At 29.7% G+C, this 13,327-nt stretch overlaps 1 protein-coding gene across 8 annotated transcripts in view; it reads right to left on the bottom strand.

Annotated features, from left to right (window-relative positions):
- Positions 1–5,449: 5,449 nt before the first annotated feature.
- spir (spire type actin nucleation factor) overlaps positions 5,450–13,327 on the bottom strand; it is a 46,851-nt gene continuing 38,973 nt past the window's right edge. For 7 of the 8 annotated variants that reach the window (XM_067352087.1, XM_067352086.1, XM_067352090.1 and 4 more), the window contains 2 exons: positions 12,655–12,681; positions 5,450–9,707 (listed from right to left, as the gene is read on the bottom strand). In XM_067352087.1, the coding sequence (XP_067208188.1) occupies positions 9,464–9,707; positions 12,655–12,681 (271 nt within the window). In that variant the 3' untranslated portion in view covers positions 5,450–9,463. The remainder of the gene's footprint in view (positions 9,708–12,654; positions 12,682–13,327) is intronic. The other variant, XM_067352088.1, reaches the window with a different exon arrangement.

The following is a 13,327-nucleotide window of genomic DNA, read 5'->3' as shown; positions in this document are numbered from 1 at the left end:
ATTTCCGAGACAACGCCTCCTGTTCCACCACTACCGCTCGGCCGCTGGCGGCCGAGCCGCCGATAGCTCTGGCTCAGGAGCGTTTTATATTAGAAATAGGCTGGATTGTTTAGGCATCTTTCGGGAAATCGTAACATTTTCTTCACTACATAAATAATGTTTATTTTTATTAATACATAATATATATATATTTAATTATTAATGAAAATAAACATTATTTATGTAGCAAAGAAAATATTACTATTTTCTGAGAGGTGCCTCAACAACCCAGCCTATTTCTTATATAAAACGCTCCTGCGCCAGAGCTATCGGCGGCTCGGCCGCCAGCGGCCGAGCGGTAGTGGGGGAACAGGAGGCGTCGTCTCGGGAATCGGCCCGAAATGTGCAACTAATTCCGAGCGCTGATATAGGAAAAGTAACTGCATACATTACGTACAATAATTAAGGGATCAAGAAAGTTACAAAAATGGCAATTTTTAAAGCATTGTAACTCCGCGAAAAATCATCATATTTTAATTCGGAAAAAGTATTATAAAGCTTGAAATTTCATCTTTCAAGTACTTTTTGTGGATTTTAATTATCCTTTTTTTTACAAAACGGCGTAATACAGTTTGATCCGTCAAAATGAAAATTTGTAATGTGACTTTGCAACGTTACACTTGGCATGAAAAAAATTGCTAAAAATTTCTGTTTATTGCATCTTGTAACGGGATCTTTTAGTTTGAGTGATTGTTGATCGTTATGCGATTTTTTTTGACCGATTTTTTATTTAAACAATTTCTATTATTTTTTTATTACTATAAGAATTATTGCGTTACTTTTTAAGCAAAAAAATGAGAAAATTTTTATAAATGAAAATATTGTTAACATTAGCTTTACCGAAAGCGCACATAGGTTGTACAATCGGTTTTACGTGGTGTGCTTTGGGTAAAGTAAATATCGATATTTTCATTAAAAACTTTTTATATTTTTTATTTAAAAAGTAGTTCAATAACTCTTATAATGGAAAAAATAATAGAAATGGTTTTTAAAAATTTTTTATTTATTTTTTGCGATAGAGCAGAAATTTTTCCTTTAGTTTTCAGCAATTTTTACTGATTCAAGTACGATGATCACATGAAAAAAATATTTAGCTTATAAACGTTATTGTTCATTATTGAGGTATAACTGGACCAAAACATTTTGTTTTAGTGATTTAGATTAATCCTTCCTTTACAACAATATACCGAGTTAAGAGTCGACAAGAATGACAGCCCGAGTCCGCACTGAATTTTGATGACCATGCACAGAAACTCCGGACAAAGACAGACACTTGCTTGTCTCTCCTGTAAATTCTCTTTAGACGTCTTGCGGCAGAAGATAGTAGCGTAGTCAAGCTAGCGAGTGCTTTCTTATCATACATTTCATATTTACGTATGCATATATGTGTATGTATGTATATAAATTGTTGAGAAATATTACGTGCATATTAATAACATATTGATTAATAATAATTCTAAAATATACAGAAGAATAGAATTTATTATCAATAAGATATAGGTGCTTGATAGAGTTGCGTTTTTACTTATTCTATCACATACAGAATGATCAAAGCATAACATTGATTGAAAAGATTCTTTTGCTACAATTTTAGAAGAAACAAATAAAAAGCTAAAATAATTATATATAAACATGAACATACACACGTAATAATGCAACTTGACTTTATTTTTGAGAAAATAATTATTAAATTTATGTGATTAAAGCATATTTTTTATAGTACTTAAAATCACACAAATGCTTCGTAAACGTTAAGAGCTTGATATATAATAAAATTCAATATAGATATAAATTTTAATTAATTTTGAGAATCAAGATTAATTTAATTTTTAAAAATTAAGGTTGTTTTTTTTTGCTTAATATATGATGCATGTATGTAACTACAAGTATGGTAAAAAGTACTCTTTCTCAATAAAGTTTAATATTTTTTCTCAAAAATAAAGTTACATTTTATTTCGCGTATGCTTTTTTATGTATATAAATATTCTATTTTTATCCCTTTTTATCCATTCATTTCTTCAAAATTTCAGCAAAAAATCTTTGTAATCTGTATTATATTTTGATTGTTCTCCATCCAGGGAGAAATACAGGTCGAAGAAACGTCTATTAGATGTCTATTAGACGTCAAGAGTAATGTTTTAGCAAGTAAAAGGCACTTGTATTTTCTCGATAATAAATTTCATTACCCTGTATATAATTACTTAATCATTATTATCAATTTGTAAATAATTTCAACATGTATACAGGATAATCATTTTAAGGGTGTCTAAAGTAAATTGCTATTACTTTGCAACGAATGCACAGAATGAAATGAATTAAACGTTATTTTGTAGAGAAAACTCGTCAATTTTATTCCATATAGTAATAAAAGTACAGAATAATTAAGTAATTAAAATAAACATAAAAAATGCTATAGAGGACCTACAAAGGCCCAGTTTCTTATGTAAATTGAGCCATCAGTGAACAGCATTGAGAAGGGCTAAGATTGTAGGACATCAAAAGAGGATTAAAAAGTTCCATAGGCACAACCTTGTAAAATGAGTTCCTTGAGTGCTAGAGCTGTCCAAAGTTCGCTATTATGACCATGTACCACTGATTTTGTCCGATTTCTCTATGTCCAGAGCACCTCCCCGCGGTGACGGCGATAACGGATTGTACCAAAGACATTGAAATAATATGTCTAGAATATATTTGATACAGTTCATTAATCTGGTTAAGTCCCTGGTCGCAATCTATGCCGTCAAGGAACGGCAAGGGGGTACCTAAGGTTCGTACGTTCGCCGGACTTCAATTTGGCAATTTAAACGTATTGTTTCGTACTTCGTGAATATCCCCCCCCCCCCACTCCCCAATCGATTAATATATGACTCATGACTGTTCATTCGAGATCCAAACTGGGCATAGTCCCTTATCTGGGCGCTTAATGATAAATATTTTCAAAGTATTGTTCATCGGAAAACACTGATAAGATAGAGTATTTGAAAATGCATTCAAGATATTTTCCCAGTCATGTTAAAAAGTGTATTTAACAGTTTTCAAAAACTTGAGTTTTTGTGCCAATTCCGATAAACACTTCGACAATATTTATTATTGAGCACCCAGACAGATTTATAACATTTTTTATTATGTTTATTTTAATTATTCTATATTTTTTTTCATACTATACGGAATAAAATTGACGGATTTTCTCTACAAAATAATGTTTAATTCATTTCATTCTATTCATTCATTGCAGAGTAAAGGTGTCTTTTCATCCTGACACTCAACGCTCAACTGCAGCGTTAGAAAGCATTATGTGACCAAAAACTGCTGCAACGGTTTAGTCACGTGATGTCTTCTAACGCTGAAATTGAGCGTCAAACGCCAGCGTGAAAAAGTACCTTTATAGTAATTTACTTTAGACAGACCCTAGACCCTTCCAATGATCACCCTATATAATATTTATCAACAATTCATATACATATATGCACATATATGCATATACAAATATGAAAAATACGATAAGCGGGCGCTTGCTAGTCTTGCTATGCTAGTTCGAGGTGATTATCTCTTCTTGTCAAGCAGCCATACAAATCGTTGAGATTTAGCGATTTTGTTGTTCCAAAACTGAGACGAAGAAGCAATACTTTCTCATTTTTTTTGTAATATATTCCTTATATAATTATACAGCGACATACAGAGCCCGATTTTGCGCGCGCGCAATTTGATTCTCAAAACTTTATAAAAAATAAGTGTGCGTTTTTAAGAAAGAAATTTTTTTGATGATTTTTCCAAAAAAGCGCTCTGTACGTCGCTCGGTATACTTTTCTTGAATATGAATCATTATTATTATGCGTTTCTCTCGTAATTGTGTCTGAAATATTGGAATAACTTCCATGTTTTACTTCTATTCTGACAGACGTGCTATTTCATTCTTGTCGACCCTTAAAGAAAAAACATGAAATATGCAATTTTTTACATATTTTTTTAACTTGATTTTTTTATTAAAAAAGTAGGACTAAGAAAAAAAACAACAGCATTCAAAAGAGTTAACTTTTAGTTTTCCAACGGTTTTTTGCAGAGTGCTGTACAATGATTTTTTCACGAGCCATTTTTTAATAAGCGATCAAAGTCTAAATAATTATTTTTGCTTCAATCTTCGATAACTCGGTCAAAAAAAAATCGTACAGCGATCAGCAACTACTCAAACTAAAGGGAAAAGACACCACTAAGATGCATTTAACAGAAATTCTCGGCGATGTTTTTCAAAGCCAAATGTAACATTAAAAGTCGCATTAAAAATGTTTATTTTGACGGATCAAGCTTTATCATGCCATTTTGTAAAAAAAAAAGAATTAAAATCTGATAAAAAGCATTTGAAAAAAGAAGTTTTAAGCTTTAAAATGCTTTTTTTTTAAATACGATGATTTTTCGCGGAGTTACAATGCTTTGAAAATTGCCTTCCCAAGTAGCACATGTTCGTTTCACAAATGTTGAAACGTTTCATAACGATTCTAAAAAACGTTTCTCATTGATAAAAATGTCAACCCGAAATACGTTAAGAGAAACGTTATTTTATTTATTTACTACGTTTATTTTTTCGACAAAAAACGTTTAAGAAACGAGCAAAAAAACGTTATTTTTCCGTCAAAAAACATTCCGTTTAAGAAATAATCAAAACAGAGTTTTTTTTTATCCGCAAAAAGTACTTTTTTTACGGAATTAATAAAATAATGCATTCATACATATGTATATGTGTATCCAAGTAGCACAAATATCTTAAAAACATCTGTAAGAAGGCCTAATGAAGGCCTAATATAGGTCGTAACGTTTGTCTTTTTAATATATGGTATAATATATTGCATGAATAACTAGCAACGACTCTTTTTGCCTTTTTCACCTAATATTAATTGATATTTTTATTAGAGCCTTAATATTATTATTGTATTTTAATATATATAACTCACCTTATTTGCCGCAGAAGTGCGAAGATATTTAGTATAAATTTTGGCGTTCGGCGTTTTGATACGAAATAGGTCAAGTCGTAAGTCATGTCATAACGGCTATAATCCAGTGATGCGATATTTTCTACCGGGCTCCCGGCTTCAGAGTTCCACAAGCGAAAAGTGCGTACATATGCTGCGCAAAGCGTTCAGCACATGTACGCGCTTCTCGCTTGTGTGGGGCTCGGAAGCCGGGAGCCCGGTAGGAAACATCGCATCACTGTTATGATCTATACATGAGAATCGATAATTCTAATCTCAACGCCCTCTTTAGTATTCGCACATTTGGAAATAGAAAATAACATGTAGTCTCTGTAGTGATTGTACGTATACATAATTTTGAATTAAAAACATTAATTTTTTTCTGTTTTTTAAAAACGTAAAAAAAACGTTTTTTAAATTATGGTTTCAAAAATGTTTCTGTTGAATGGTTTCAAAAACGTTTCTTATTGATGCTTAACGATTAAGAAATATTGGATACATTTAGGAAACGTATATGAAACGAACATGTGCTACCTGGGATTGTTTTTAAACAGTTTTTCTTGATCCCTTAATTGTTGCGCGTAATACATTTTTGGTATATTTTGTTTTGATTTTTTCATAATTTTGTTATTATACGTACATTTTGAAGTTCAATTCAAATTCAACGCATAAAAAAAACAGTAATAAACTATTCTTGTCCGTTAACTCTTATTTTTTTAATAATAAAACTATGCAGGACAATATAATTGTGAACATTTTATCAGATTTTTGCAAAAAGTATTTTTGCGCAATATATTAAATTAACTTTAAGATTAAAATGTGTATTTTGCAATTATTCCCACCAAAAAAATTAACTGTTGCACTTTTTTGTACTCTATACCATACACGAATCATGATCAAGATGATCATGATCGCTAATCTTTTCTTGTTTATGTACACCTTTATAACAACATCATCACCGTTGCAATTTTCCTCGTTTACATTTAAGGAAATCATTTTAAATAGATAATATCACATTGTAAGACATATTTTATAACGTAAACAAAATCACTTAATATATACACAACAATAATTTATATAACGATTTTATAAACTATCTCTATGTGTTTATTTGCGCAAGCACACACAACAGCCGATATAATAAATTAATTCGTTCTAGAACAACCGGTCGCAATCTAATTTATGCGCTTAACATCACTTATTGTTAGATACAGTGAGAATAATTAATTAATATTCGATTATCGATGTCAATGCTACTAGTATACTTAATAATATACACATCAGATATAATCAATTAACCCCTTAACACGGAAGTCCGAGTTAACTCGGACAAGCGGTACTAGCAAATTATGCAAGCCCGAGTTAACTTGGACAAGCGATACTGGCAGAATTGTACAAGTCTGAGTTAACTCGGGCATGAAAAATAATTACACTGAAGTTATTTATGTATATGTATCTGATGAGTACAGATACCAAACGTACAGCTCGTCAGGAATTTTGTTTAATTTTGTTTTACTCTGTTATCAGCAATGTAACAATATTGTTTTTAACCTAATATTTGTATCTTTTTGTCCCGAAAAGTGAAGTTATTATTATGCATAATTATATTAAATTATTAATTTCAATGGATAAAAAGATTATTTTTGCCATTTTGTTGCAAAAAAATCGTGCGTTGATGGGTTAATATTATTCCTATACCTTCATTGACATGCGTCATGAATTTAATTTATTTTTATAATTGTATCTTTTTTAAAGTTTCTGTTAAATTTAATTATTCATTGACACAAAGATATTGTTATAATAATTTGCGTAGTTTTTACATCTTTCTTTCTATTTTTCTATTTTCTCTCTCTATGCATTATTTGTCGCTATACAAGATACCCGAAAAAGAAAAATATGAGGAGTAATGAGGGTGTTTATATTTCCATTAGTTTGCTGGAAAATATTGGTCCATATTCACATTTTGATCTAGTATATCATTCAGCGCTAAATGTCAGTCAAGTATTAACTTGAAGTTTATTTAATTAATTGTAAATTGTAACATGATTGTCATTAAGCGCTAAATTCATAACTCATATTTCATAATAATATTGCGAGCTCTCATTCTCATATAGATTAATTATATAACTACTTAGATTAAAAAGAATAAGTAAGTAATAAAATTCTTCAGAATAATAATAAAGAATAACAAAGAAATTTTAAATTAAACTTATATGTGAGAAAAAACATCAATTAAAGATTATATTGACTTATACCAGTAAAGTCAGCACATTTCTTTATGGATAGAAGGCTATTAATATAAATCTTTTTGGAATATCTTGTATACTTCGTACTAAGGAATATATTTAATTTTTAAATAAGCCTGTTATTATTTATGGAAGATTAACAGTAATATGTTACAAGAAGAATGCAATCTACATGATTTATTCATTTATCATCGATCACTATTTTTATAAGACTTCATGCCCATTTGGTTCTGCCTTCATTTTTAAAATGCTTGATAATATTGTACATTTAATTCTTATCCATTCAGTTTTGCACATTTTATAAGCTAAATTAATATTATATTATTTTTACCTATAAATTTGCAATACTTAGTGTAAATAATTAAAAAAAAAAAAAAAAAACGGGAGATATTTTTTATAAAGTCATGAATTATAAATTTCTAATAAATTTATAGTTTCATATGCAATAAAGGATCTATTCAAGAGCGGAATTTTTTATTGAAAAACAATGATAATGATTGATGTAAGTAATGAATAAAAAGCAATATAAATAAAAAATGTTTTTACATTCAAAATACTATGTATAATATATACTGGGATATAATATTAAAGATTCTTCATTAACTTTCTGCATTCGTAGAAGAATCATAGTGTCTGAAAATATATAATGAGTAAAGAGCTGTATAAAGAAATCCAAGCATTTACTGTGCTATCAAAAATTTATATATGCAAACATCGCTGTATATGTGATGCGGAAGATTTAAATTTATTAGCAAATACTATCAAAACAAAATTTTTACAAAATATAAAGATAAACTTTTGTAAAAGAAATTTCTTGATATTTATTGTATCCGTAAGTTTTTAATTTCTGCAATTCACAGAATTGCAAATCTGCAATTTATTTAAATTGCTATAATTTTTCTACACTTTCGGACTTTAATTTTTTTCTTTTACATCTTATCATTATCTTAGATTTATAATTCTTTACATGATTTGACTGTTCAATTCATAAATCCTTGAATCCCTTCATTTTGAAATTCTTACTGCAAATTAATATTTTCAACATTTAAGCGCTTCTTGTGTTAGATTCTTAAATTTTTAATTTTGATCTCTGACTGTATTCTATTCAAGTTTTATATTGTTAAATCTTTAAATTTAATTCTTAGATTTTTAGTTACTCCAATGTTTTAGTGTTTTAATATTCTGTATTTTAATAAATTAATATAAATAATAAATAACAACGCAGGAAAATGATACAATTAGACAATAACATATTTACATATATATCTACCAGTTCTAAATCAAATATAGATATATTCTAAATATATTCCAGTTATTTCTGCATATTATTTTAGTACCAAATAAATATAACACATACTAAATCAGTTATTCAAATAAAATATGGACACATGCAAAATGCAGTAAAATAAAATTTAATCGAGAAATTAATCACATTTTGTGCATTGAGAAACTTATTTGATGAAAAATAAGCAATATAATGCTCTCTAATTTGAACATCTATAATTGTCGCCAAAATAGTCATTAAGATTTACAGATTTCAAAATTCTTAAATCATTAGATTTGTAACTTCTGCAGTCTTATACATATTTTTGTATACTTGAATAGAAATATCTATTAAAAAAATAAAAATAAAAAAATACTTTTACTGTGCAAAAACTACAACATTATTCTAAAGTAGTATATTAAATTTCTAGAAAAATAATATAAATTTTAGAATTTTCTACATTGTAGAAAATATAAAAAAAATGTATACAATCTAAATTTCACAAATTTAGAACAGTGAAAACTAAACTCTTATTTTAGTACAGAGTGCGTTTTATGTAAAATAAATTTTTTTTAATTTTAAGAAATAGAGTATGAACAACTACTAAACTGTGAATGATTGAAATAGCCATCACTATACGCACCTTAAACTCACACATTACATAGAAATATTTATAAATAATATTAACATTTTATAGAAACAACTGTATGCTATTAATTAATTTTCTTTGATCTAAAAGTATTCATTAACAAAAAGAGAAAAGAAAATATTTTCAACTTGGAACAAATACAAAAGTATAGCTCTCACAAACAAGTGGAATAATTTTTGTTATACTACATTTTAAATATGTCCACAGCATTCTTTTCCTTCTGCGCAATGGCACGCAGAAAATAATAATACAAAACAATGTAGCAACTGATAATGAAAGTTTTCTAAAAAGACAATGAGAATTAAATATAAGCGGGGGAGAGATTAAGAGTGAGGCGGGAAATAACATTGTTGCGTATTGTTGCGCGTGTGGTTCTTGAGCTCTTGATTATCTGGATAACCATAATACGACAATCATGGCAGACAACGACAGCGACGCCGTGCAGTCGTTCCGCTGCCATGCGCTGCTCGGCGGTTGGCCCACTTGAACTGGAGAACGTTTTTGTGGTCGAAAGGGCAGCAGGACTGCCACTAGCCTTATAGGACCTGTACAAATCATGAAAGTTATATTCAAGAAAAAGAGTACTTATGTAAAAAATATAAAAATGTTAGCTATAATTAATTTAAGTAAAAAGTTAATGTTACTTTGAATATTATCTAGCATGCATTTTTCTAGAAACTTAATTTTGCTTGGAACTGCATATTTTTGATAAATTCTGTCACATTTTATTTTTATAATGTATTTAACAAAATTGCAAATATAAAAATTAATATTATGAATCCGTTTCTCTTATTATTTTATAAAAAATATAAAAATATGTATAAAAATGTGTTTATAAAAAATGTAAAAATATAAAGTAATGTTGTCGAAAAATATTGTACGAGATATTTTAATCCCTCATCGGTAAAGCGCATTGTATAGTACGTTCCTGAAATTATTTTGAGATGAAAATTTTAATATCAAAATGTCAAGATTATAATAATTTTTAAATGAGAAGCATTTAAAGTTGATCAATCAAGTTGTTCCAAATTTGCGTGCCCAGGGATAGTACATTACACAGTAATAAAGGTATCTTCAGATATTGATTTGTTTTTATAAAGCAGCCGATCGTCCCGGATTAGGCGAAACACTCACAGATTTCGATAGTTTATTCCGCATAATAATGAGTTCCAGAAATGTCACACATTTTATATAATTTCTACCGCTTGTTGCTTACTTTTATAAAATTCGTGTACACTTTCACATATAATAGATAATAAACACCACTGTTACAAGAACTAAGACGTAGCTTATATGCGAACAATCCAGTGCGTGTGCTGCGTGCGCTGTTCTCTTTAATAAATAAAATGTACAACAGAAAAAATAAAAATAAAAATAAAGATGGATACGTTAAAATCTATTATTATATTAAAATTTAACATGAGATCTTGCAATAATTTTTATAATAACTTGTGAAATAATTCACAATTACTTAAACCAGCGCTCGGAATTAGTTGCATTTCGGGCCGATTCCCGAGACGACGCCTCCTGTTCCCCCACTACCGCCCAACCACTGGCGGCCAAGCCACCAATAGCTCTGGTTCAGGAGCGTTTTATATAAGAAATAAGCTGGATTATTGAGTCTAATTAAATATATATATATTATGTATTATTGAAAATAAACATTATTTATGTAGCGAAGAAAATGTTACGATTTCCTGAGAGATGCCTAAACAACCAGTCTATTTCTAATATAAAACGCTCCTGAGCCAGAGCTATCGGCGGCTCGGTCGCCAGCGGCCGGGCGGTAGTGGGGGAACAGGAGGCGTCGTCTCGGGAATCGGCCCGAAATGTGCAACTAATTCCGAGCGCTGACTTAAACAAATACATTCCATTGAAAAATACTAAAAATATGTTTACTATAATTTTGAATTATTCAATGTAACATAAGTGGAATAAATGTCTTTTTCTAATTAAAAATTTAGAATTTTTTATGCGGGTGGACTTTCGAAAAGCTATCACCCCCGATTTGGCTGATATTCAGCCTAAATATTTATTTTATCTAGTAAATAATATTCCTAAATGGATTTTTAGGCAAATGCCCCCTCTGCCCCCAGCCCCCCTCAAAGGTAAAACTGTTTTCGTTAATTATTTCAGAAAGTATTCATTGTACGGAAAAAGTTGTTAAACATAAAATAAAGCTCATAATAAGCTCTACAAATAAGGTCCTATACATATTTTACTTAACTCCAATATTTTAGTCATTATTATAAAAAAAAAACTTGTAAAAGCCCCCGTAGGAAGGGCGGAACACACTGCCTCCACACATACACTTTTTACGGGAAGCAAGGTTCCACGTGGGTTTACGAGTTTCTACGCAAAGCGAGATTCAATCCAAACCCTATGTGTATAGTTTTTTGATAGTGGAGCCTCTCGCAGGGGGGCGGAACACACTGCTTCCACACATACACTTTCTACGCCAAGCGAGGTTCCACGTGGATTTACGAGTTTCTACGCCAAGCGAGGTTCCACGTGGGTTTACGAGTTTCTACGCAAAGCGAGATTCAATCCAAACCCTATGTATGAACTGTATGAATTGTATTTATCAACATTGAATTGTATCGTTGTTTTGTATCAACACTTTCCGAGATATTTCGTGAAAACGGTGTTGATACTTAAAAAAAACTGATTTCACAGTTTTTTGATAATAACGACTAAAATATTGGAGTTAGGTAAAATGTATACGACCTTATTTGTAGAGCTTATTATGAGCTTCATTTTTTGTTTAACAACTTTTTTCCGTACAATAAATACTTTCTGAAATAATTAACAAAAACAGTTTTACCTTTGAGGGGGGCTGGGGGCGGAAGGGGCATTTGCGCCGAAAATCCATTTGGGAATATTATTTACTACATAAAATAAGTAATTCGCTAAAAATCAGCAAAATCGGGGGTGATAGCTTTTCGGAAATTTATCCTTTTATGCTAAAACTTTGTTTGTAAGAAATATAATTTGTGTCACTTGCATGTATTCTCGGTAATTCTAAGCTTTAATCATTAGCATATATCTATGAGATGTCTCGCATGTCTCCCATTAGCTTTATAGAAAATCTTCACATGTTTTGTATTGGCGTATTGTATTGTATTGTATCTTAGAAATCTGACTAGCCTTTACGCTTTTATTTTTGTACGTAAAATTATATCTATATTTAAAAGCAAATCGATACCTAAAAGTATGTGATGTAGCCTTATTAGTATGTGATGTACCATGCCTGAGCGCGCAAATTTGAACCAATGATTAATCAAAATCATGAAATGCTTTCCATTTAAAAACTATTATAGCCTCGATCAGGACCGCGCCAACCCGGGAGGTGCAAGGGGTACGCCACACCCGGGCGGCACAATAAAGAGGGCGGCAAATTTGTGAAATAAATTGCTAAATTAAAAACGAATATTAAATCAATATAATTTAGTTTATTTTATTTATCAATCCCAGAAAACTGAAAATACTTACAATCGTATCGTTCTTGTGTGTTGCCGACTATCAACATAAATATAACATCAATAGAAGATGAATTCATTAACTGTTTTAGAATATATTTTTGCAAATGATTTTATTGGTTTATTTCTAAATCTTGCAGTAGCTTTGCGCATATTTTTAACAATACCCGTAACAATGGCTACAAGAAAAAGATCTTTTTCTAAACTAAAAATAATAACAAATCAATCAAGATCGACCATGACACGGGAAAGGCTATCCAACGCAAGTATTAGTATTATAAATAAAATAACTGAATTAAATATAAATAATATAGTAAATAAATTCGCAACAAAAAAGCACGTAAAATTAAATTCATATAAAATTATAAAAAATGATACAGTTTTGTAAAATTTTTATGTTGTTCAAATTGTAAAATTATTCTTGTTGAGATTTTTGTGTTTTTTTACAATCTTGCGTTTTTATCTTATGTTTATGTAACATATCTTATATTTACATATCTATATATAGCTTTATGATGGAATTCTGCGCAATCTGTAAGAATTACAGAAAAATCTAGAAGTTATTTTAATACTTATCTAGATAAATGAAAATATTATCATAACATTTATATTTCATATTTAAATAATCAATTAATATATCTAATTAGATACAGAAATATATTCGAATTTTTTCCTCTAGTTTTATA

This window comes from Linepithema humile, chromosome 3, assembly GCF_040581485.1.
Source record: "Linepithema humile isolate Giens D197 chromosome 3, Lhum_UNIL_v1.0, whole genome shotgun sequence".
Lineage (NCBI taxonomy): Eukaryota > Metazoa > Arthropoda > Insecta > Hymenoptera > Formicidae > Linepithema > Linepithema humile.
Note: the sequence above shows the minus strand (reverse complement) of the source record. Positions and strands in the feature narration are given on the sequence as shown.